Source organism: Suncus etruscus, chromosome 19, assembly GCF_024139225.1.
Source record: "Suncus etruscus isolate mSunEtr1 chromosome 19, mSunEtr1.pri.cur, whole genome shotgun sequence".
Classification (NCBI taxonomy): domain Eukaryota; kingdom Metazoa; phylum Chordata; class Mammalia; order Eulipotyphla; family Soricidae; genus Suncus; species Suncus etruscus.
Window position 1 is genome coordinate 28,116,694 of NC_064866.1, and position 27,221 is coordinate 28,143,914.

Below are 27,221 nucleotides of genomic sequence, written 5' to 3' on the forward strand. Positions count from 1 at the left end.
AGATCTAAAATTTCTCTCCTGTCAGCAGCCTTAATTTTGAGAGAGAACACAGGAATTTGTTATCCACTTACTGAGCCTGCAGGCACTTTGTTGGTTAGTAAAAGTGTGGTATTTACAAGGTAGAGGAATGACTGCAGTCTCTGGACAGGCCACTGTCCAAGTCAGTCCCCTTAATAGAATCAGGTATCATTTAAGGGTCAAGGCAGGACCAGAGAGTGGTGTGGCTTGTAACTAAACAAATCTTTGGCTTATCAGATATCAAAGGAGAGGATGGGCTGATGGAAATGAAAAGGTTTCCCCTTGAACAGCCAATAAATACTTTGATATAGAAAGTCATATTGATATCACCACTGTGATTCTTTATCACCACTGATTCTTTTAGTTTAACCCAGTACAAAATATTTGAGTACCCAATATTCTCTGGGACCCAAAGAACTATGATCATTATTTTTAAGGAGTTTATGGTCTAATTTGATCAGATGCCTTGCATTGTTATGAGCATTTAATTTATAACTGGAAAACAGTATGGGCTGTATTTGAGAACTTTTTTTGTTTTTGAACCATACCCTGCAGTGCTCAGGGGTTTCTCCTGGCTCTGTACTCAGAAGTCGCTCCTGGCAGACTCAGGGAACCATATGGGATGCCGAGGATCAAACCTGGGTTCATCCTGGGTCAGCCACGTGCCAGGCAAATGCTCTACCACTATGCTATCACTCTGGGCCCCTGTGTTTGGGAAATTTATTGGAGAATATGCAAGATGGTTTGAGTGTCAAAGAATTCAGTCCATTGTAACAAGATGCCTACACAGAGACTTCCTGAGGATTGTGGAAAGTGTGGGGATTATATATGTAATTCTAGTTAAAATAATTTATTAAACAAAACCTATCAAACAGCTTTCTCCTTTAAATTTAAGAAAAATACCGAGGCTTCTGTTTTCTATCACTCTATTTACTCCAGTATAGTGCCTGTTACATGAGGATATCTCTAATAGTAAATACACTGAGGAGAGTCTTCTTTGTTAGAGACAAATCTTCTCTCCTCCCTTTTAAGATAAATTCAGAATGGAGGACCCTCATTTCTAGATAGGAAATTGCTTCTAAACATCAGTGATCAAGTTGGTAGGCCCTAAATGTAGCCAGCAGATGGCAGTGTGGGTTCAGTGGAGACAGAATGTGATGGGGGAGGGGGAAGGAATCACATATTATTTTGCTGCCATCTTGTCAATTTATCTTGCCTTTTTTTTTTTTTTTTTTTTTTGACTTTTGCACTCAAACAACCCTTCCTTCACATACATCAAAGAAGAAAGCCCTTTGAGCTAAATTGAAGTGCAAAGGCATCTTCAATTTAGGTTGAAATTTTCCACCACTGATCTTGGGGCACTCATTTCTTCATTTGACATACATGGGTGCACTGGTCATTTACTCTTCCCTCTCTTAAGTGGATGTAGTAGGAAATTTCTATTATTTGGAGAACTTTTCCATCAGTTTCTGTCAAGACTACCTTTTGGAAATTTATTCTAATCGTTGGTGTCACCTGGTGAAGTTCACAAGTAGGTAATCCTTGGCTGAGTTGCAGCTACTGGATGAAATGGGATCTTCCTTCTCTAACCTACTAGAATGAACAAGATGAGGCAGTCGCACAGTCCTGTCACATTTCCCTGCTCCCTGGTGGTGGTGGGATAAATCCCAACCCTAGATGAAAACCTTCAGTGGTTAGCACTCTACCTGTAGTATCTTAGAGTAAAAAGGTAGGAAAGGGCTTTACTGGACATCGGATCTGCTTGCTTTTTGAATTTGTGAAAGATGTTTCATTTCTCTGAGTTGGATTCCCTCATCTGTGAAAATGAGGATGACATCTCCTACCTCACAGGGTTGTTGTGAGGCCCTGAGAGGGGACTTGAATTCAGCTGTGCCTGGCTAACAACATACATTAAATAAATATTGGGTTATCTTCTCTTTCCCACTTTCCCCCATAAGTATTGAATATGGAAAAGGAGTCCTTTTTTTTTTTTTTTTTTCTTTATTGGTTTTTGGGCCACACCTGGTGACACTCAGGGGTTGCTCCTGGCTTGGGAAACCATATGGGACACAGGGAGATTGAACCACGGTCTGTCCTAGGTTAGCACATGCAAGGCAAATGCTCTACCACTTGTGCCACCGCTCCGGCCCCAAGGAGTCCTCTTTAAAACAGTCATTTGGGAATGATTTAAGATGTGTTTTTTTTTTTGGTTTTTGGGCCACACCCGGCGGTGCTCAGGGGTTACTCCTGGCTGTCTGCTCAGAAATAGCTCCTGGCAGGCACGGGGGACCATATGAGACACCGGGATTCGAACCAACCACCTTTGGTCCTGGATCGGCTGCTTGCAAGGCAAACACCGCTGTGCTATCTCTCCGGGCCCGATTTAAGATGTTTTAACCTTTGAAGAATAGGCATCCAAAGTTTGAAGAACAGTGGATGAAATGGTGTTTAAAATGGTTAGGTGACACGCAAGAAGACCTCTAAAGACTGGTTCCCAGACACTCTTGGAAAACTCTTAAGATTTAGATTCTATTTGGGAAACAACATTGAATAGCCTTGCCCTGTAATATAAAATATTTTTTTGGGGGGGATGGCAGGCATGAGAGACCAATGGATTACTGGGGATCTAATCTGGATCGGCTGTGTGCAAGGGAAACACCCTACCGGCTGTACTAGCGTTCTGGCCTCAAAATGTAGTTTTCGTTGGCAAAAAATGGAAAAGGTCATTGAAGTCACCATGACAAGAGCACCCAGACTGAGCTTAAAAAGACAGGACCCTTATGGTGGGGAGGCATTATTTTCAGACTGGAGTGGACATTTGCACCACAACCTCCTTTCTGTGTGGTTGTTCAAGAGATGGCGTTTTAGACTGACAAAGAAAAACAAATGATTTGTCACTGGGTGGGTTGAGATCAACTCATCTGGCAAAATTCAACACCACAGGCCTATCTGTGGGGGCTAGAAGTGTCAAAACTAACAAAAGGGGGTTGGTTTGGGGGTCACAACCGGCACACCAAAACGATGTTCTAGACTAGGGGAACTACTGGTTCCTCTGTCAAGTAGAAAGGGCTTCTGTGGTGATTCCAAGGGGCCTTTTACCCGTTCAGGAATTGGGCAACTTCCAAAAGCCCCGACATTCAATACCCATCATCCTTGGTGGTACAAAGTCCAAGGCACACTTTGGGAGCAGGGGAGGCAGTGAGATGAGGTCAATTCTCCTCCACCTCTCACAGGTGTGGTGGTTGGGGCCAGGCTGAAGCAGCGAAGACTCCATGGAAAATGTCCTACTCTTTCTTTTGTTTTTGAATCACACCTGAGGGAGCTCAGGGGTAAGTTACTCCTGGCTCTGCGCTCAGAAATCGCTCCTGGCAGGCTCAGGGGACCATATGGGATGCCGGATTCGAACCACAGTCCATCTTGGATGGGCGGCATGCAAGGCAAACGCCCTACCGCTGTGCTACCTCTCTGGCCCCAAATTTCCCACTCTTGGGACGGGTGCCAGGAAGCTCCACTGCAGGAGATCAAAGGTACTTTCTGACTAATGAGAAATTCCCGGTAGAAATTCCAGCATAACAAGGGAGTTCACTTGGGTAATCCCCAGTTTCTTGCCCTCATTCTTTTCTTTCTTTCTTTTTTTTTTTTTGAAACTGAAACTCAACTACAAACATGTTTATAACCATGGTGCTCAAACAAAGACACTATTATAAGAAAAGAAATTAAAAATAGGGCCGGAGAGGTAGCATGGAGGTAAAGTGTTTGCCTTGCACGCAGAAGGACAGTGGTTCGAATCCCGGCATCCCATATGGTCCCCCGAGCCTGCCAGGAGCGATTTCTGAGCGTTGAGCCAGGAGTGACCCCTGAGCACTGTTGGGTGTGACCCCAAAACCAAAAAAAAAGGGAAAAAATTAAAAATAGGGCTGGAGAGATAGCATAGAAGTAGGGCGTTTGCCTTGCATGCAGAAGGACGGTGGTTCGAATCCCAGCATCCCACATGGTGCCTGGTGTCACTCAAAAACCAAAATAATAATAATAAAATAATATTCAGTCCATTTTCTTTTTTCTTCTCTTCCTTTCTCTTCCTCCTCTTTTTTCTTCTACATCTTCCTCTTCCTCCTCTTCTACTTCCTCATTTTTTTCTTTCTAATCCTCCTCTTCTTCATTTCCTTCTTCCTCTTTTCATGGCTTCTTTTTCTCTTCTTCAAAGAGAAGCCCCCAAAATATAAAATACTGAATGCAGAGCCAGGTGTGACCCCAAAACCAAAAAATATCAAAGACTGAATGCAGAGCCAGGAGGAACCCCTGAGCACTACCGGGTGAGACCCCCAAAACCAAATAAAATAAAATAAAATAAAATGCTAAATGCAGAGCTAGGAGGAACCCCTGAGCATTGCTAGGTGAGACCCCCAAAACAAAAATATATAAAATACTGAATGCAGAGCCAGAAGGAACCCCACACCTGAGCATTGCTGGGTGTGACCCCCAAAACCAAAACCTATAAAATTTGGTTTCTCTTCTCGCCCTCATTCAAATCTGGAATGTGGGTCAACGGTTGGGAGAGAGAGGCAGCTCCCCATTTCTCCTCATTGAGCCTACTAGAGCGCCCTAAAAAAAAAAAAAAAAAAAAAAAAAAAAAAAAGGCTTGAAAAGGGGGAGATTGAGAAAATGAGCAACAATTCATAATGCAGAACCTACCTGCCTAAGGCGCGGGCCTTAAAAAAGGAAAAAAAAAAAAAGAAAACCACTTCCGCTTCCGGTCACGTGCCTCTCCCCTCGGGCCTCGAGCGAGCGTGGAGCGCCCGAGGGAGGCGAGGCGGGGCCGGCTGTAATAAGGCGTTTCCGGAAGTGTCGCAAATCGGATATCCGGTCCCCAGAGCCGTAGGGCGTTTCCGGAAGTGTCGCAAACCGGACGTCCGGTTCCTAGAGCCGAGACCTAGGGACCTAGGGAGGGAGAGGCCAGGCCGCCGCCCCAGAGACGCGACGCGCTTGCTGAAGTCGAGCCCGGCCGGTGCCGTCTGTCGCCGCCGCCATGGGCTGCACGCTGAGCGCCGAGGACAAGGCGGCGGTGGAGCGGAGCAAGATGATCGACCGCGACCTGCGGGTGGACGGGGAGAAGGCGGCCAAGGAAGTCAAACTGCTGCTGCTCGGTGAGGGAGGGGCCCGCCCGGGCTGGGTGTGTTCCTCGCCCGCAGGACCGACTCTGGGGGCCCCCAGAGTGTCCAGAAGGAAAAGGAACCCCAACCGAGTCGAGGATCGTCGGCCCAGGACCCTGTCGCCGTTGGCTTCCAGCTTGCACATCTTTGTTTTATTTGATTGCATTTGGGGGGGTCACACCTGACAGTGCTCAGGAAGCCCCGAACCCAGAACCCCTGGCTCTGCATTCAGTATTTTGTATTTTTTGGAATTGGGGGTTACACCTGGCAGTGCTCAGGGGTTCCTCCTGGCTCTGCATTTAGCATTTTATTTTATTTATTTTTTTGGTTCTGCATTCAGTCTTATATTTTTTGGTTTGGGGGTCACACCTGGCTCTGCATTCAGTATTTTATTTTATACTCTTTTGGTTTTGGGGGGTCACTCCTGGGCAGTGCTCATGGGTTCTTCCTGGCCCTGCATTCAGTATTTTATTTTAATACTTTTTTGGTTTTGAGGTCACACCCACTAGTGCTCAAGTAGTTCCTCTTGGCTCTGCATTCAGTATTTTATTTTATACTCTTTTGGTTTTGGGGGTCACTCCTGGGCAGTGCTCAGGGGTTCCTCCTGGCTATTTCATTCAGTATTTTATTTTATATTTTTTGGTTTTGAGGTCACACCAGGTAGTGCTCAGGGGTTCTTCCTGGCTCTGCATTTAGTCTTTTATTTTATATTTTTTGGTTTTAGGGTAACACCTGGCAATGCTCAGGGGTTCCTCCTAGCTCTGCATTCAGTCTTTTATTTGATATATTTTTGGTTTTGGGGTCACACCTGGGCAGTGCTCAGGGGTTCCTCCTAGCTCTGCATTCAGAAATCTTTCCTGCCAGGCACATGAGGAACCCTATGGGATGCCAGGATTCGAACCATCCACTGTCCTGGATCTTGGGCTTTGTGCAAGGCAAATGCCCTATTGCTGTTACTATTTTATCTCTCCGGGCCCCCAAGATTAGGCATTTTTAAATGGCTGCTAAACGGAAGGAAGAGTGAAGCTGGGTGGCTGAGATTCATTGACACTGTTTTCAGATAAAGATTGCAAGGATTTTGGGGCGGTGGGTGCAGAGACTGTCTATTTCTAGAATATTGCCTTTGGCTTGTTCCTGACCTTGCACACCGGGATTCACTCCTGAAAGAGCTTGAGGGACCAAATTGGTGTGCTGGATGGAGATCGAACCCTGGTCAACCATATGCATGAAGGCAAACACATGCCCATTCTACAATAGTCGCTCCAGCGTCTCCTATATTTTTATTTATTTATTTTTTAAATTTTATTGCTATGTCGGAAACCGTGGCGAGCGATCGGGCCCTCCTGTTTATAGGATGTTCCTCTTGTTTCTAGCTTCTCACGGTTTTGTAGCTCTTGTTTTGGGGGGGGGTTATAAAGGGGTGGGGGGAGGGACTGTGAAGTTTGTGGCACAGAAACATCAGGCTGTAGTTAAGTCTGTTGGGAGTTGCTGGAAAAACCTCAGGATGGTGATTGTGTGGAAATGGAGTTAGCTGAGAAGAGACACGGGAATTGGGTGTGTCTCCTGCAAAGCTGAAACAGTTCTGGCTAGCTGTCTTTTATTCATTTGACTTTTGGTCACTTTAGACAAAACAGCAGATGTAAAGAAATTTCTGATGAACTGACTGGCCACCCTTGAAGTGGCTTTTCTATATCCTATGCATTTTCCAGTAGGTGTTCTTTGAAAAATTTTGAGACTCAGTGAATTTTAATTCCTAGGTGTTCACTAATCCAGCCAAAAGACAAGCCACAGAGCTTTTACTGTTTGTTCTTTCTAGGACCCTTTTAGGGAATAGTGAAGGAGGGGTAATGGCTTTTATAAACTATGAAACTTTTCAAGGCCATTGATCTTTGAGAAAAAGGAGATGCTTTGAGGAAAGTATCAAATTTTCAGGACATAATCAATAATCCAAGGCTTCCGAGGACAGAAAAATTCAACTGCTGGCAGAGGTACTGCCTGCCTGCCTGCCTGCCTACTAGTCTCTGGGTTATCTTGCTTTCTTGTTTGTAGTTTGGAGTGAGTTGCCTTGGTAACTGGATAGAGGGGAAGTTAAAGTTATCACTAGAGTGTAAGCTTTCATCTTGACTACCTGATCTTTTTAGAGGCGTCAGTTCAAACTGCAGGTCTGAATTGCCACTCTTTATGGCAGGTGTTGTGATGAGCAGGGTCCTGGGCCTCGACTTGGTGTCCTGAAAATTTTGCTGTAAATTATTAAGTTAGATATGTCCTTGGTGCCTTTAAGAGTTTGCTGTCAACCCCAACACTCAGGCAGTAGCATTTTCTTGATTGCCTATAACATTTAAGATGTATTCGCATCTTTTGTGAATGTTTCTATTAATATTGACCAGAGGAAGATTCCCTCAGGACATTAGCTTTATTTTAACTACATTTGTAAGCGCTGAGGCTTTCTTCCAAATGGCAGGATTTGGCAGCAGAACTATTTCAAATAACTAGAAAAATCTTTGCTCAGAACTTATAAATAGTGCCTTTAATTAAATACTAAATTAAATGCATGATTACTTAGGGAAACTGAAAAGTTTTATTTAAAAATCAAAGTACTAGAACATTTGCTTTCAATTTTTTTTTCAATTTCATTCTTTTTTTAACAAAGGAAAATATTTTATATTTGTGTTTTCATTTTTGTGGATTTGGGGCTACACTTTGTGATGCTCAGGCAGTGTGTGTGTGTGTGTCAATGCTCACACTCTTTGGCTTTGTGCTCAGGAATCACTCCTGGTGGTACTCAGAGGACCATATGGGGTGTTGGGAATTGAACCCAGTCAGCCACATTCAAGGCAACAGCCCTGCCTGTTATATTAAAACTCCAGACTGCGGACCCGGAGAGATAGCATAGCGGCATTTGCCTTGCAAGCAGCCGATCCAGGACCAAAGGTGGTTGGTTCGAATCCCGGTGTCCCATATGGTCCCCCGTACCTGCCAGGAGCTATTTCTGAGCAGACAGCCAGGAGTAACCCCTGAGCACCGCCGGGTGTGACCCAAAAACAAAAAACAAACAAAAAAACCAAACCAAACCAAACCAAACAAAAAAAACTCCAGACTGCGAACTTTTTTTATTTGTATGTAAGTTCAACCAACAAATTCAAATAAGTTGCATAGACAGATGTTTTTGCTAGAATTTTATATGCGTGTGTGTGTGTGTGTGTGTGTGTGTGTGAGTGAAATTATCTTGTTGTTTCTCTTCAAAAAATACCTATTGATTGTAGTCATGTGTCATAGATTATGTTCTAGAAAATCTGTCATTAGGTGATCGTGGCATATGAACATCCCAGAGTGTCATCACACAGACCTGGAGGGTCCACCCTACACCAGACCTCAGCCTTGTGGTGTAGCCGTTTGGAGCCTCTTCCTGTATGCTGTCTGTTGACTAAAATGTCAGTGTGTGTTACATGACTGTAGCGTTAAGTCATTTTTATTTCATAATTGTGTTTCCTGACAAGACTGCTGTATAGATCTGCAAAACTTTTATGATTTTGAAATGCTAGATCATTGATTCACATTTAAGTACCTGCATATTACTGGTTATAAATATACTATCATAATCTTCCCACATGATATTCTTTGTGTGGGTGCGGTGTGTGTCTGTAATCTCCCCACATGATACTGTGTGTGTTGATTTTTGGATCATACCCAGTCCGAGAGCTCAGGGAGACTACTGACAGTGCTGGGAGACTGACTATTCAGGGCAAGGGGTCACACCTGAGCCTCTGACACGTAAGAAATACTCTTAGCTCTTTGAGTTCTTTTGCCAGCCCTGTGATAATCTATAGAGTGCTTTCCATTTAGGGGTTATATGTGACTTGTCATTGTTAAATACCTTTTTGGTATCTTTGGAATAAAATTGTGCATAATCTGCAGTTTTTGAGTTAGCCATCAAAGAAAACTTTCCCTTAGGTTATGGAAAGCTTTCAGTTACAGCCTTCTGCCTCACAGGTCCCTGCTGCCATCTGTATGGGGAAACTAGGTCGGTCACTCTGCCTCTATGAAGACAAGAACCCAACATCCATGTAAACCCAAATTGCTGGATATGTAATTGTCCCTTAATTTACATATTTATACCTAGAATGGCTCTTGACTCAGAGAAAAAGTCTCAAATTCAAAACACTTACTATCTTACTTTGCTGGGATGTCAGGAATTGTCATATGTCCTCAGAGTAATGAGTTTGACATGTTTATTGCCTCTGTTAAAAATGTTCTGCCTGGGGCCAGAGTGATAGCACAGTGGTTAGGGCATTTGCCTTGCACACAGCCAACCCGGGTTCTATCCCCAGATACCAAGCCTGCCAGGAGTAATTTCTGAGTGCAGAGCCAGGAGAAGCCCCTGAGCGCTGCTTAATGTAGTCAAAAACAAAAACAAACAAACACAAAAATACTTAACCCACTGAATTCATGTAAGCTGGACTCAGGCACTAGGGCAGATAGGAATGCTTCTAATTAGAACTCTGTTCATTTCTTCTGAAAGCCTCAACTTGAACTTTGAAAAGTAAAGTTTTGTCTTCCAGCAGTGTTTTTTTTTTTGTTTTCTTTTTTGTTTGTTTGTTTGTTTTGGTTTTTGGGTCACGCCTGGCAGTGCTCAGGGGTTACTACTGGCTCCACACTCAGAAATCGCTCCTGGCAGGCTCGGGGGGACCATTTAGGACGCTGGGATTCAAACCAATGACCTTCTGCATGAAAGGCAAACACCTAACCTCCATGCTATCTCTCTGGCCCCTCAGCGGTGTTATTTTAATTAACGCATCTTTATGTGAGCAAAAGTGAGAAAAAAAATGTCATGAAGAATAGAAATTCGGCTCAGGAGCTAGTTCACTATTGAAGGGAACAGTGCTTGGGACCCTCCTAGTTCAGTTCCAATTGCCACATGCCCTGACCTCCTCTCCTAAGCATCTCTGGTGTGGTCCAGGTGGTCCTTGTCACTGCAAAACTTAGGGCAATCATTTGGGGCACTGCTTGGGACTCGCTCCCACCCCCAGATAACTGAAAAGAAATTGATATTGCCAGAGCTATATAATACAGCAGGTAGGTCTTGTACTTGACCAACCTGGGTTTGATCCCTGGCACCATTTATGAGGACCACGAGTAAGCCATGAGCATTGCCAGTTGTGGTCCAAAAAAGAAAGAATTTGACATTGCCAAAATAGGTTGTATATAAAAGCACTATCCTTTGTGTGTCTTTTCAAATTTAAATGTATTCATCACTTTTGCAGCTAGAAAACCTGATCCTTTTCAGGGGTGATAATGCTATATGCTAGTATTATCTTACTTACTTACTTACTTATTTATTTATTTATTTATTTATTTATTTATTTATTTATTTATTTATTTATTTATTTATGGTTTTGGGATCACACCAAGTGGCACTCAGGGGTTATTCCTTACTCCTGGCCTTGCGCTCAGAAATTGCTTCTGGCAGGCCCCGTGGACCATATACTGGGATTTGAACTACCATCTATCCAAGATTGGCTGTGTGCAAGGCAAACACTGTACTACTGTGCTATTTCTCTGGCCCTGTAGTATTATTTTTTGTTTTGGGCCACATACTTCAGTGCCCAGAAGACCATATGGGGTGCCTGCAAGGCAAAAGCCTTTTACCTGCAGAGTATGCTAATTTTGTAGTTTGAACAGCACTGAGTAGCATGCTTAGAATTAGATTTGTCAAGACTTGTAATCTCTTAGTCACAGCCCAACTTTTGTTTCTTCAAAACGTTGTATATTATTTTATTTTTTTGGTTTTTGAGCCATTTACTTCTAGCTCTGTGCTCAGGGATCACTCCTGGTGGGGCTCAGAGGGTTGGGTGCCTAGGATTGAATTAGAGTTGAAGTGTGCAAGGCAAAGTGTCCTACTTGCTGTGCTATCACTATAGCCCCTCCACCCCCAAAAGTCATTTTAGACCTTTCCAGTTTATTTGCACTATTAAGAAAAAAAGTCTTAGTTTAGGGACAGTAATCTCTGATAAAAGTAGTTCCTCTTTCAGGGAAGTTTGATGCAACCAGGAACACTGCCTTCTCTGCCACTCCCTCCACCCCTGTATGCAGCTTCATTGTGGAGTGGAAACAGGGTGGATGTCTTTGCAGATACTTCCTCTTTATTTTTTAAACGTGGGGTGCTTGTGCATGTTAGAGCTTTAGAATATCCTTATATGGGGCCAGAGAGATAGCATGGAGGTAAGGCGTTTGCCTTGCATACAGAAGGACGGTGGTTCGAATCCCGGCATCCCCTGAGCCTGCCGAAAGTGATTCTGAGCCTAGAGCCAGGAGTAGCCCCTGAGCACCACCGGGTGTGACCCAGAAAACAAACAAAAAAGAATATCCTTATACATTTTTTTAGATCCTTATACTTTTAAAATGCTAGCAGAATATGTGGTGAGAAGATTTATATTTTTCATCAGTTTCTCTATAGTAGCACCTAACATCCATTCTGTAAAGCCCTTTGTCTTTAGCCAGAAAAATGAGTAGCTAGGCAAAAATGGAATGTTCAGAATGGTGGGAGGAGGAAACTAGGTGTTGTGAAAAATTTTTTATTCTTTTCTCTTTTCTCTCATTCCTCCCTTTTTCCCCTTCTCTCACTCCCTCACCCAACTGCCCCAGCTAGACTAAACCACATGTTGGGCCATAAAGAATCTTTTATAGGAAAGAGTTTTTAGTTGGAATTGGAAATCTGTGTACTTAATTGCTTTCAATGCACTAATAAACTCTCGATACTTTCATTCATTGTATCCAAAAACAGAATTTCCTTCCCATCTCACTTTTCTCTCCAAAATCCAGCTGTTGTGAACTTTGGCATCACTGACCTTCTAGACTGAAAAAGACTATTCAGCGTACAAGCATCCTCCTTATCCTCTGTACTATCTCTCCAGTCCTAAAAAACAACTCTTTAGACTTGTAAATTATTAGTTGCCAAGTATTGTAACACAGTTATTACTGTAGTTCATGTTTCATGGACCTCACAAATTAATTTTTTGTGGTTGACTGACATTTTATTTTCCTATAGTGTTTTATTTTTATTTCCTATAATGGTCCATAAATTTTATTTTCTATAATGTTTTTTGTTTTGGAGCCACACCTGACAATGCTCAGGGATTACTCCTGGCTCTGATCTCAGGAATTTCTCCTGGCGGTGCTCAGGGGACATTGTAGGATGCCAGGAATCAAACCTGGGTCGGCAGCATGCAAAGCAAACCCATCTGCTGTAGCATCACTGTAGCTTGCAACCTTTTTGATGTTCTGAGTAGGATAGATGTCCTTCTCTTTAAACTATAGGGTAGCTTTTATGCCTCTTATGTCTGCTTTCTAGTATGGTTATTTGTATATTTAGTTTATTATATGGCTCTTAAAGACAGAACTAGGTATTTCCCATCTTTATGTACACTACTGGGCCTAGTACATTTGCTGATGTATTTTGCCTATTAGAAACAGAAATTGACTCATACTCGTTCTTGTCAAGAAAATAGTTATTGAAAATACACAGTGGGCAATTTCAAAGGCATTAGGCATCCTTTATCAGGATATATAAGTGCTCTTCATTTATTTTTGAGTGAACCAGGAGGGGTTGAACCATTCCTGGTGGTGCGCTGGGACCATTCCTAGCAGTGCGTGGAGCTGTATATGGAGCCATGGATCTCAGCAAGGCCTATTGCATTCTAGTCAAGTGCCCTATCTCTTGTACTGTCTCAGGCCCTGGATAGATAAATAGAACAAGTTATACATGCCTGGTTTTGAAGTGTTTCCTCTCCTTCCATTTTTTCTAGAGCAGTGGTTCAACTTCATCTTATTGGTTAAGTTCATCTCTTTTTTTTTTTTGAATTTATCTTTTTTTAAAACATTTTTAAAATATATTTTTTATTTAAGTAACATGATCATAGTTGGGTTACAGTCACAAACAGAACACCTCCCTTCACCAGTGTAACATTCCCCCCTTCCCATCCCCTGCCTGTATTCGAGACAGGCATTCTACTATAGTTATTTGTTTTTAAGTTCAGTAAGTTTTTTTTTTTCTTAAAGGATAAGAGTAAAAAAAAATATATAGTAAAGGTGTGACAGTGGCAATCGCCGTTGTTTGCATAGGCCCCCCAAAATATGGGGAAAACGGAAAAAAATCCTTGTCCTGATTACAAGAAGGCCTCACCCCAGAAGTTTATTGGCATAGGGTCGACTCTGGGTTCCAGGCATACCAGTCTGTCCAACCCGAGTCATTCTCCGTGGTCCCGGTGAAACTTTTTCACACTTTAGCTATTGTTGGTATCAGGTTCTTTTTTTTTTTTTTTTTTTTTTTTGGTTTTTGGGCCACACCCGGCATTGCTCAGGGGTTACTCCTGGCTGTCTGCTCAGAAATAGCTCCTGGCAGGCACGGGGGACCATATGGGACACCGGGATTCGAACCAACCACCTTTGGTCCTGGATCGGCTGTTTGCAAGCCAAACACCGCTGTGCTATCTCTCCGGGCCCGGTATCAGGTTCTTATATTTAAAGATTCTGGATTCTATGCATTTCTTTCGAAGTCAGGCTGATGTGGAGCATTTTCTAGTTTCCGCACACCATTAGATACGGAGGATCAACTCCATCTGCTCGTGACTCTTTACCCCAGATTGTCTCTCCCCACCCCTCTCCACCTTCTTTGATCCACGAACTGACAAGTGCTTCTTGTCCCCTGACTCAGGTACCTAGCACTCCCATTCCAGGTTCCTGGAATTTCTCTACTATCCCAAAGTAGATAATACCTCTTTGATAACGTTCATTAGATTACTTTGGGTTTAGATCTGGGCATATTTTATTAGTGTTTATAGGGAAACATTGAAACAGTCTCTGATCTCTTAAATAGCCTACCAAATAGGAATATTCTGCTTTTGGAAGGGCTTTTGGGCGATGAGGAGCCAATCTTAGCAATCATGATCTAGTAAGTGGTTTGTGGGATCATAAGTTTCATAAGATGATGCTTTCAAGGACTGGATGGATCAAATTCTCTAGTTTAAAAGGCCTGGCTTGGGGGTTGGAGAGATAGTACAGATGTAATTAAAATGGTTGTCAAAAAAAAGTCTAAGGCAGTAGTTGCTAAATTTGTTTAAAGTAAGTTAGACTAATACTAATAAATGCATTGCTTTGAACTCACTGATAGGAAATATCATGTAATATAAGGCAGAGAAAGAGCAGAAATTTAAAGATGGTCAATTAGTCCTTATCTCTGAGTATTATTTTCTTTCCTTTTTGAGGAGGGGGGGCCACACCTGGCATCACTTGTGAATTATTTAATGGCCCATTGCTTAAGGGTCACTCCTGGAGCTACTCAGGGACCCTGTATATGATCAGGGATTGAGCCATCTGCCTTTTACATGCATAGCATTCACTTGGGTCCTTCCCATGAGCTGTCCTCTAGCTTGAGCATCATTTTCTTTGTTCTAAACATTGAGGTCCAGTTTCAGGGGTTCCTTGCTTGAATACTGTCAGTCAAATGGAATTTGTTTTTTGTTTGTTTGTTTTGGGCCACACCTGACAGTGCTCAGGGGTTACTCTGAGCTCTGCTCAGAAATCGCTCCTGGCAGACTCCGAGGACCATATTGGAGGTCAAGGATTGAACCCGGGTTTGTCCTAAATTAGCCTCGTTCAAGGCAAATGCCCTACCACTGTGCTATCACACTGGCCCCCAAATAGAATATTTTGACAAGTTATAAGAAGTGCTACTTTTATGTGGTTAATTTCTTTTATTTTTGAATTTAAAATTAATTTAACACAAGCTGCTTGGGAAGATAGTTAAAAGCACGAAAGCCATAAAAATTCATAGTATTCATGATAGAAATGCTAGAAAAAATAGAAATAGCTCTAGTATTTGGTTTCTGGTTTTAACTGTTCATTTTGGGCTAGTCCTTTTTATGTGTTCAACAAGTTAGAGTTTTCTTAAGGACTTTATCTATGCAAGCTATCCTGTTACCTGCTTAGCAGTTATCTGTATCATTTCTGTAATTCAAGATGCTTGAACTGAATAACATTGTGTTAGGATCAATGCTTAATTTTCTAATTTTGTTAAAGCACTCTTTGCATGTGACATACCCTATTTTTTATGTCCTGGAACTGTAATGTTATAGAAATTAATATATGTAATATGAACCAAGAAAAAAAGACTACCTAAAAATTTAAACTTGTACCTGTACCTGATGTTAAAAATAGAATCAGGAGGGTCTAGTCTTTAGACCTGAATTTCTTTGATTTCATGTTAGACTTAGAAGATACTTTGGGGCCGGGCGGTGGCGCTAAAGGTAAGGTGCCTGCCTTGCCTGCGCTAGCCTTGGACGGACAGCGGTTCGATCCCCCGGTGTCCCATATGGTCCCCCAAGCCAGGAGCAACTTCTGAGCACATAGCCAGGAGTAACCCCTGAGCATTACCGGGTGTGGCCCAAAAACCAAAAAAAAAAAAAAAAAAAAAAACCCCAAAAAAGAAGAAGATACTTAAAGATTTAAGGAAGATTAAGAATTATCTGGGGCCGAAGAGATAGCATGGAGGTAAGGTGTTTGCCTTTCATGCAGAAGGTTGGTGGTTCAAATCCCGGCATCCCATATGGTCCCCCAAGCCTGCCAGGAGTCATTTCTGAGCATAGAGCCAGGAGTAACCCCTGAGCGCCGCCAGATGTGACAAAAAAATTATCTGAGTGTTCACTGTTCAGTTACTGCTTTGGCAGTTGGGCCTCTTTTTGTCACCGAGTCTGATGATTCTCAGGTGGCAGTTTTACTATTCACACCAAAAATTGATTTTTGAGTGTTGTGTTTAGATTAAACATAGGTGGAACAGAAGAGATAAGACAGGGCATAAGATAGAGTACAGCAGGTAGGGTGCTTGTCTTGCATGCAGCTTTCCCAATTTCTATCCCGTGTCCCATGTGTTTCCTGAGCCTGCTATGAGTGATTGATTCCTTAGTGAAGAGCCAGGAATAACCCCTGATCACCACTAGGTGTGACCCCCAAACAAAAAAAGTTAAATGTTATGCCTTGCATGTAGCCCATTCAATTTCGATTCCTGGCAGCATTTATCTTCCCCAGCTCTGGCCAGACTAGGTCTGGGCCTGGGACCCCTGAGCACCAGAGTAGTGGTGACCCAGTTAATCCTGGCTACCATGTGGTGTGAGCAGTCTCATCCTCATGCCCTCATGCCCATTGAATTGCCACTTGGCCAAGGATTTCTAGGCATCTCAGATCTTCAGCCTCTGACCCCTTAAAAAATAATTGTTTTAAAGTGACTTCCTTTTAATGGAACTTTTCTTTCTTGAAGAGTTAGAACATATTTATTTACTATGGTTATTAGGCTTGGAGATCACATCTAGTAATGCTCAGGACTTACTCCTGATTGTGCTGAGGGCTATTGGGGATTGAACTGGAGACCGCTGTGGCAAGGTGAGCACCTTGATCTCTGTACTATCCCTCCTGCCTTCACTTCCAAACAATGTGATGTTGTTTTCTTTTCTTTTTTTTTTTGGTTTTTGTGTCACACCCGGCAGTGCTCAGGGGTTATTCCTGGCTCCAGGCTCAGAAATTGCTCCTGGCAGGCACGGGGGACCATATGGGGCGTCGGGATTCCAACCGATGACCTCCTGCATGAAAGGCAAACGCCTTACCTCCATGCTATCTCTCCGGCCCCGTGATGTTGTTTTGATGTGATGTTAATATTATGTCCATGGTTTACATAGTCTTTCTTTTCTTTTTCTTTCTTTCTTTCCTTTTTTTTTTTTTTTTTTCTGTTTTTGCTCTTTTGGGTCGCTCCTGGCAGGTTCAGGGGACCAGATGGAATGCCAGGGATCTAACCTGGATCTGTCCCAGTCAACCACATGCAAGGCAAATGCCCTACCACTGTGCTATCGCTCCAGCCTCATGATGTAGTTCTGTTTGTGATATGATATTGCTGTCTATGGAAGTTGTAAAATCTATGTTAATTTTCTCATCAATACTTGCATTCTTTAAGTTTTTTAGACTACTTAAAATGTTTTCAAATATTTTTTATTTTGGAATAATTTTCAGTTTATAATAAGATGCAAGGTTAGAACAGAAAGTTCATTTATACTCTCTGATTCCCTCTAATATTTATGTTTATTGTATTTCTTTTGTGGTCACACCCAGCGATATTCAGATCTTACTCCTGACTCTGTGCTCAGGGATTACTCAGAGGATTGTATGGAATGCTGGAGATTGAGCCCAAGTTGGCTGCATGCAAGGCAAGACCCAACCCACTGTACTGTCACTTTGGCTCAAGTAGATAGGATATGATTTTAGCATTTTAATATTTCTATTTATTTAAAACCCTTTTTTTTTTTTTTTTTTTTTTGTCTAACTTCAAATAAAATCCTTAAAAGAAATGAGAGCTTTTCCATTTAGTCAGACTTTACTCTTTTGGGTTGACAATGGCCCTGACTTGCAGATTATTTTTTTCCCTCTTTGCATTTTAACATACATGTTGAGTATGACAAGTATCCTAATTATCTTCACAGTTACTCAGCTGAATTCTCACCTTAAGACACCAGTGTATTAAGAAGTTCAATTTTGGAAATTTTATTGATTATATTCTGAGGTTTCTGTTGGACCTGTGACAAAGCACAACTATTTACTGTGTGAATTTTATTTATGGGCTGGAATGATAGTAGAATGCCTAAGATATGCATGCTTGCCATGCATGTGGCCCCATCCAGCTTTGGTGCATTGAACCACACCAGGTGTGGTTCCCTGATCACAGAGCCAGCAGTACGCCCTAACCATTGTCAGGTGTAGCCCAACAACTAAAAAATAAAGCAAAACTTAGTTATTTAAAAACATCTTTGGTGGAAGATAGATTTTCCCTTCTGGCTGTTTCTTGTGACCATTATGTTGCTGTATATAAACTATCACAAGGAGTTGTGTTTTTTTCCAAGTAATACTCAGCTCTTGGGTAGTTGGATACCTGACTATATCTTACACTTGGCACTCAAGTGTAAATTTTGTACTTTGAATGTCTGTAATCTTTTCCTGTCTTGCAGGACTCTTATTGCATTCTTAATTATAAAAATTTGAGGAACAGGATTTTTAATAAATGAATTTAGCATTACAGTTAACTTTTGGGGTTATCTCTTCATACACATATAATGATCTGGGTTAAAGGTAGTCTTTATTATTTATGTGCATGAATTTGTATAAATACTATTTGTGCATTCATTTTCTTTTACTTAAAATGTAACTCGTCAAAAATGTTTGATTTGGGGCTGGAGGTATGACTCACTAGTAGAGTATTTAATGTATAGAGGTTGGAGACCTTGTACAGTGGGCAAGGCAATTACTTTGCTTGTAGGTTTGATCCCAGGCACCTGGCTTTGCCAGGAATGACCTCTAAGCACCAAAACATTTATTTATTGTGTTGGGTGTGTATCTGCATATTAACAATATTTTACATTTTTGTCAAGAAAAATTTGAAACGGGACTGGATCGATAGCACAGTGGTAAAGTGTTTGCCTTGCATGCAGCCAACACAGGATGGATGATGATTTGAATCTCGGCATCCTATATGGTTCCCCGAGCCTGCCAGGAGCGACTCCTGAGCACAGAACTAGGAGTAACCCCTGAGTGCATCCTAGGCTAGCACCGGCAAGGCAGATACCTTACCACTTCCCACCATCGATCCGGCCCCAGAAACTCACTTCTTTTTTTTTTTTTTTTTTTTTTTTTTTTTTTTGTCATTACAACATGATTTTAATCTGGAAGTCTGAAAACTCTCTTTGAAGTCACTTGAAATGTTACACTAATAGAACAATGATTCAGAATAAAAGTTTTTATTAAGCAGTGTTCAGAAAATATTTTTCTAAGTTTCAGACATTAAATGTTTGCACATGCTTTACAGATTGAAATTCAAAGTCCATTATATTAATGTCTAGCAGCTGTCAAGTGGGTTAAGAAAATATACTATCTCATTAGTAAATCTTAACAGGAGTTGCTAGAAACTCACTTCTTAATTGGTTTGTTGTATAAAAAGAATGAATACTTCTTAGCAGCACTCAAATGATTTTGTTCATGTTCTCAACTGCTGATACCTAATAGAGCTGCCTGAGCTAAGTCTGCTGTTTAGGGACCAGAGCGATAGCACAGTGGTAAGGTGTTTGCCTTGCATGTGGCCAACACAGAATGGACCCTGGTTTGAATCCAGCATACCATATTGTCTCCCAAGCCTGCCAGGAGCGACTTTTGAGTGCAGAGCCAGGAGTAACCCCTGAGCATCTTGGGGTGTGACCAAAAAAAGTATGCTGTTTGATATTATCAAATAGGCCCTTTCTGTAGGTGATTTATGAATGTGAAACAATTCTCAGCTCTCTGCTTTATGGTTTAGATGGCTTGTAAAACGGTAGGATCAGGCTCTTGTAATTGATGGAAGATGTGAAAGAAACCACACACTCCTATGCAGACTGGCCTTCTTTTAGTTGTCCAGGCTTTGTGCATCTCCCCCTCCCTCTCTGCCTATTTACCTTCTGGGTTAATGAACAAGCAATTGATACTGGGGAAGGACACGTGGGTGGCTTCATAGGCTACCAGTAGCATTTAATTATCTTATGTTGGATGATAGGAACAGTTGTTTATTTTGTTATTACATATGTTATAAATAAATCATTCTCTTTCATGTATCCAGTATTGATTAAAATTAAGGGCTAAAAGTTAATTGATCCAGTTAACTTGAACCTAGTTATTTACATTCACACTTTTTCTTTTTTGTTGGGGACACATGGATCAGACAGTACATCCAAAGGAGCATTAAAGACTTGTGGGCATAGGGGCCGGAGCGGTGGTGCTAGAGGTAACTAGGCACCTGCCTTGCAAGCACTAGCCAGGACGGACTTCGATTCCATTCAGCATTCCATATGGTCCCATCAAGCCAGGGGTGATTTTGAGCACATAGCCAGGAGTAATCCCTGAGCATCAAATGGGTATGCCCAATAAAACAAAACAAAACAAAACAAAAGTCATGGGCATAAAGGGCCTTCTAGGAAGAACGTGCCATCAGAGCCAGGACCGCTGTTGTGCTGGCTGATCTGTTGTCTCTGCCTTTAAACTCTGTTCTTTTTTTATCACTGTCTTCACTGTTTCTGCCTCTTTTTCCTTTTTTATCTTCAGTTGTTTCTTGTCTGTGTCTTTTTCTAGTCTGCCTGGTCCCAGCCCATTCTTTTTCTTCACTTTCTGCGTGCTTCCCTTCTCACTAGCTTCAAGTTTCTCCACACAGTTGTATTTCCAGACCAACTTCCTCTGAGTCTTGACGTTTGTGACATGAAGTTTTGCATTGGTAGTCTGAATTATTACTCAGCAATCTTGTTTAAGTTTTCTGTATCTCCTAGTACAGATTCCATGGATAATCTAACTGGTCCTCGGCCTTTGCAGCTTGCGGCACAGGGTGTAGGCCTTCAATCAATCAGTCTTTGACTGGGCCACTTGTCCTGTGTCAATGTACTTTGCTCCTGACTTAGACAGGGAGGGCCGTGGAGCATGTGTCATGGAGGTCATTGTCCATTGAATCCCTTAGTAGATTGTGGTCGGGTAGGAGCACCTTTGGATGGCCCGAAGGGTGGAGAACAGGTGGTCTAAAGCACCAGTCCAAAGGTTGCTTCCATCCAAAGTTTCTTCTGACTAGTAAGTAACAGGCATATCCTGAATAGGATGAAACCCCGTTATTCCAACATCACACCCCCCCTCCAATTTTTCTTCTGTGTGCTGATTGCTTCCACAAATAGTGTTATTCAGAACAAGACCCATTATCTCTGTCTGGCCAAGTCCCAATTCACTGACTTCTTTAATCTTTTTTGGGGGAAAGGGAGTTCACACCCGGTGGCGCTCAGCGGTTACTCCTGGCTCTGCGCTCAGAAATCACTCCTGGCAGGCTTGGGGACCATATGGGATGCCAAGAATTGACCCAGGGTCTGTCCTGGGTTGGCCACGTGCAAACAAGTGCCCTACCGGTCTGCTATTGCTCCAGCCTTTTCTTTAAACTTAAGATATTTAGGGCATCAAAGATTTGGCTCAGGGATGAGGTGCATGGAGAAAACCTGATTTCAGGACCCAGGCACTGCAAAGAAGGAAAAAAAAAGATGTAGTAAGAGACATATCTCAGGCTGGAGGAGAGGAGAGTACAAGAGGTAAATAGCACTTGAGCACTACTGGGGATGGGGCCTACTTTAAAATTCACTTATCCACTAAAATATTTAATGAGTATTCACTATGTTTCATGCACTTCATTATTTTTTTTTATTGTGGTCGAAGTGAATTACAATTCTTTCACAGTAATATTTTTGAGGCACATAGTGACAATGAATGAGGGGCATTCCCACTACCAGTGTTGTCCTCCCTCCACCCCTATTTCCAGCATGCATCCCACATCTCCCTCCTTTACCCCCGTAATGCTAGTGCAACTGTTACTCCCTATACAGCTTGTTGTAGTTTGGGGATTGATTCTGTTGTCATTGACTTTGGATTTGGTATTCATGTCTGATCAGTTTTTATTTTCATGCACTTTATTTTACTGAAGTTGGTATCACGTACAAGCAGCTGAGACAGGGTTTGTGAGTAAATTTGAATTTATTATCAGTAGAATTGTGGGGTGAGAGTTGAAGGCATGGCCAGGAATGGGGGTGAGACTGAGTAAAGAGCGGAGGAATTTGATTCTCTTAACTACCCACATTGGAAATTCCATCCATTGCAACTGGCATTTGCAAAATATGATTAGGCAATTCCCAAATCACACAGAAACTCAACTCATTTATCCCACAGTTTTTATATGCCTACTCTGCCCTAGATTGTGGTCCAGAATTGGGGGAGGGGTGGGGTGGGGTGGGGTGGGGGAATAGAGATGCAAAAAGAAAGAACTATGTTGTGCTTTCAAGAAATGTGTGAGCTCATGTTCAGGACCAGAGATGTCCTAAACAGACCCAAATAATTGCAGTGCTTTGGTGTTGGCATTGAGGGCCAGACCCAGCCCTTGGAGAGAAATACTATTGTGTCAGAGGATTTGCATTCAGGTTGTACCAACAGGAATTCATTCCATTGAAATCAGAATTGAGAAAACCAGTTAAAGAAACATGCGGAAATTAAGAGCTGAAATGATAGTAAAATAATTTTTTTTTGGTTTTTGGGTCACACCTGGCAGCGCCCCTGGGTTACTCCTGGCTCTATGCTCAGAAATCGCCTCCGGCAGGCTCAGGGGACCATATGGGATTCTAGGATTCGAACCACTGTCCTTCTGCATGCAAGGCAAATTGCCTTACCTCCATGCTATCTCTCCGGCCCCATAGTAAAATAATTTTTAAAGAGTAGCCAAATTAACAATATCATAATCATGGTATTAAAAAATAGTAGCTGAAGTTGACTAGAGATAAAATGAGGTGAGGTAGTTGGAAAAAGTAGTTTGAGATTTAGTCTTGGAATTGAATTCCTGGAACTAATGCTAAAAAGGGATGAATAAGCCATTTTCAGCTCTCAGGACAGGAGCAATAACTGCTCTGAGGAAATGAAGACAGTTTCAGCAGAACTGAAGTTTGATTTGAATGGAATTGTCAAGAATGTTTATATAGAGGCAGGGTACATTTAAGGAACAATGGGTTGGTAAATAAATGGTTCTGATGTTTTATACTAAGGAACCATTCTAATTTCATAAGAAAAATAGATCTGACTCATCCTGTGAGATCTACTACATTTGTTCGAATAAATTCTTAGTTTATTTGTATTTGAAGTCTCTTGGTGGCCCTGGTCTCATTGGAGTCATGTTTGTTTAAAAACAGAGCCCCTCCAATAAAACATATAGAATAACAAGTTTTATTTTCTTTGTGACATTCCACCATTTCATGATCATTAGTCTAATCTTTCTTGTACTGAATTAGGAAACAGCTGGATTTCATATTAATTATGGTTCCTTGAAAAAGCATTATGGTTAAAAATTTCATTTTTACCTTCATCTGAATTTTTTCTCTATTAACTCTACACATGTCAGTAAAAAGGAATTAGGGAGACAGAAATGCTATTATATTTTGTTTGTTTAAGGGTCTACTGCCATCTCTGTTCTGGGGGCTGGGAGCTATGCTATGCTGGACTATCTACATGCAAAGCAAGTGTTCAGCCCGTTAAACTATCTGACCTGAAATTTATTGTTGTTGTTATTATTATTATTATTATTATTATTTTGGTTTTGGGGCCACACCTGGACACGCTCAGGGGTTACTGCTGGCTCTGTGCCCAGAAATTGCTCCTATGGGGTCAGAGAGAGAGCATGGAGGTAGAGCATTTGCCTTGCATGTGAAAGGACAGCGGTTCTAATCCCGGCATCCCTTATGGTCCCCCGAGCCTGCCAAGAACGATTTCTGAGTGTAGAACCAGGAGTAACCCCTGAGCGCTGCTGGGAGTGACCCAAAAACCAAAAAGAAAAAAGAAAAGAAATTGCTCCTAGCTTGGGGGACTGACCATTTGGGGCGCCGGGATCGAATCAAGGTCTGTAGAGCAGTAGGGCATTTACCTTGCACCCAGCTGGTCCAGGACGGATGGTGGTTCCAATCCCAGCATCCCATATGGTCCCCCGAGCTTGCTGGGAGCAGTTCTGAGTGCAGAGCAAAACTGCCACCCTCTTCCCAAAGCACCACCCAAAAAAAGTTGTCTTCCAGAAAACTTCTTTATTATTGTTCCCTGCTTTTAATTCCTTTTCCTCTTTAGACCCTGTTGGTGTGAGAGTACATGATTAGCAAGCATGTTGATCCCTTTAGCTATTGTGACTGCTTAGGTTTACAGGAGATTCTTGCTTTGTTTGAAGTCAGAATTGCAGAGTTAGGCTGCTTGTTGCATTGTAATAATTTTGGTCTTCAAATAGTGTCTAGGCCAAGGTTCTTCACATTTTCTGTACCAGGAGCCAGGCATTGTGACTTGCTCAAGGTCACAGCTAGTTGTGGTAGATTTAAGACTGAAATGGCCTCTTTCACAGTTTATGACTGCATAGTGTCTGTCATTAACCAAAAAAGCTTTTTAAGTGTCCGTGTTACCTAGAAAATGTGAGAATAAGCTAGAAAAGAACTATTTATTTACAGAACAGGCTTTTTCACCTTGTGGTAGAAGAACCAGCTCTTCTTGTCTTAAATTCTCTTACGTCCAGAAATGTGGGACAATGTATCAATGGTGAGAGGGTTATCCCAAAATAGTGCCATAGAGTCACTTAGTTCTCAAAAGCTCTGGAAAAGGAACTAACCCTGGACTTTGAAAAGTTTTGAAAAGTTTTGAGACTTCTCTGTAGAAACGTATCTTTTAAAGGAAAGGGAGCATTTCCATTGTCAGTGAAATAGCTACCATGCAAATGGTAGTAGTGCAGAGACCAGTAAGGGACTTCAGGGAGGAGCAAAGGAAAAACAGATGTTTAGGAGCGTGGGAGAGGAGCGAGTAGGCTGAAATGTATTTAGACTGAAATGTATTTAAGGAAAAGAGTGGTTTTTTTGTTTTCAGGGTGGGGTGGAGAATATATGACTAATGCTTTGACATAGTTTGCTGTAGCTGTTAGGTTATAAGCTTCTGTTTAAGTGTGTGAATTCAGATTCTATTTATACGGTTTATTATTGTGAAACAGCTGTTAAGTAAACCTGTTTCCAATAGGATTTTGAACTAGCATTAATATCCAAGGTGATGGTTTTTTTTTTTTTTATTTTTATTTTTCTTTCTTTGGACCTTAGCATTACTCAGTAGCATTCCAGAAACAGTGAAAATGGTTTTCAGAAATAATAGTTGATTAACATTTACTGAAAACCTACTATGTGCCAAGCACTTTACTAAACATTTGTTGGCTTGTTGTGTTCTACATAGAAGGAAATTTGTTCTGTCTAAAAGCACAGAACGTTCTTAGAACGTTCAGGTATCTTCTTTAGACTGCTTTTCTTTACATCAAAGCTAATGAGAAAAAGAAGGCATTGTGTCTAGAACAACCCAAAAGCCAGTTTCTGAGTATCAGCCATTTTGTAGGATTAATTTTGCTTTTATATATTCTGGGGTTTGGTGCCACACATGGTTTTTGCTGGAGGGACCATGAATGAGTGAAACTGAGGATCAGGCTGGATTTAACTGCACAGAAACAAGAAATTCTAATGTATACTATCTCTCTAAATTGGTCTGTATGTGAGCTGGATAGATTTTATTCATTTTATTATTTATTTGCATTAGCTTTTTCATTCTGATTTATAAATACCTTGCAAATAACTTACCATTTTTTTTATGACCACTAACTATGTAGTAGATGTATGGAAAGAAGTAGGAAGGCTTGTGGTATGGTACCTGCTCTCAAAGGAGTTCCTTTAAATTAAGAAGATACTTCAGAAAAGAAATTGATTCAGTAGTAGAGTATGTGCCAGTGAATCATTGTCTGTTTAACCATGTTGATGATTATTACATATGCTAACTGCATATATACCTCTTGTTCTGTTTGTTTTTTTTTTGTTTGTTTGTTTGTTTGGTTGGTTGGTTTTTGATTTTTGGGTAACACCGGCAGCACTCAGGGGTTACTCCTGGCTCTATGCTCAGAAATCCCTCCTGGGAGGCTCGGGAGATCATATGGGATGCCAGGATTCGAACCACCGGCCCTCTGCATGTAAGGCAAATGCCCTGCCCCCATGCTATCTCTCTGGCCCCATTTGCTCTTCTCTTAATCTTTGTAATCCTGTTGTTGTTGTTGTTTGTTTTTTTTTGGGTCACACCCGGCAGCGCTCAGGGGTCCCTCCTGGCTCCACGCTCAGAAATCACCCCTGGCAGGCTCAAGGGGGACCATCATTAATCTTTGTAATCCTGACCAATGGTAATCCTGACCTTGGTGGGATGAACATGGGCAAATGCATCTTTCCTTAATTTGGAATGAAGGAAGAGAGGTAAAAGATAAAGGAAAGAGTAGGGACTTTCCAAAAGCCATGTATATTGGAGGAGGGAGGTGAACAATGGGAAGCAGTTTGGGGAAACCTAAGGTAAGGTATTAACTGCTTTTACTACAGAGAATTGGGGAATTATTGGGCTAGTTCCTCTGTTTCGAAATGATGAAAAGGAAGAGGACTTTTTGAGAAAATAACAGTAGTTTCATATAATATATATACATATATATATATAGGCAGTGGCAGGCTCATATGAGGGAGAAGTAGAAAGGATTAATTTGAGAAATGCATTCGAGACAAGATTCTGTTACAGTATGAGGTAAGGAGAGAAGAGGGAATAAGTTCCAGATGATTCTTAAGTTTCATAGTTGGAAGGCATGTAAGATAGTGACACTTTTCCTGATAATCTAGAAGTTGAATAGTTAAAACAGCTTTTGGTAGAAAGTCATTCATTTTGTATTTGTATTAAGTGCCATGGAACTGATTCTGATGTAAGTCCTGTATTTATTTCTTTGGTCAGTATTAAGAGATACAAACTTTGAAGAGTTGCAAATGATGTCTAGTAAAAGCTTGGGTAATTCTAGTGTTATAATAGAAAGGACTGCCCTCCCTGTTTTTAAAGTGTTGGAGGTTTAACCGAAGTCCTAAAAATTTTGTTGGTTTTTTCCTGTGAGCGTTTGGGTGAGAGAGGTTTGGGCCACACCTGACAGTTCAGGGCTTACTCCTGGTGATGCTCATGGGACTATATGTGATACCCAGGATCAAACACCAGTATATCATATGCAAGATAAGTAGAATACCCACTTACTATCTATTGAGCCCAGTTTATTTTGATTGCATGTGTGTGTGTGTGTGTTTGTGTGTGTGTTTTCAGTTTTTATTTAAAATGTCTACTTAGGGGATGAAGCAGTAGTACAGCAGGTAGGGTGGGAACCAGGTTTCAAACCCAGTACCTTATATGATCCCCCCAAGCCTGCTAGGAATTTAAGTTGTTTTGTTTGGGGGCCACACTAAGCAGTATTTGAGGAGTTTGTGTGGTGCCAGGAATTGAATCTGGGCCTCTGCTATGAAATATGTACTCAATCTATTGAGCTATCTCTTCAGCTCCTTTTGTTTTGTCTTAATTGACTTTCCCAGTGGTGCT

At 41.6% G+C, this 27,221-nt stretch overlaps 1 protein-coding gene across 1 annotated transcript in view; it reads left to right on the forward strand.

Moving 5' to 3' along the window:
• The first annotated feature begins 4,932 nt into the window (after positions 1–4,932).
• Positions 4,933–27,221, forward strand: part of GNAI3 (G protein subunit alpha i3) — a 39,314-nt gene continuing 17,025 nt past the window's right edge. The window contains exon 1 of the mRNA XM_049765764.1: positions 4,933–5,162. Within this exon, the coding sequence (XP_049621721.1) occupies positions 5,045–5,162 (118 nt within the window). The 5' untranslated portion in view covers positions 4,933–5,044. The remainder of the gene's footprint in view (positions 5,163–27,221) is intronic.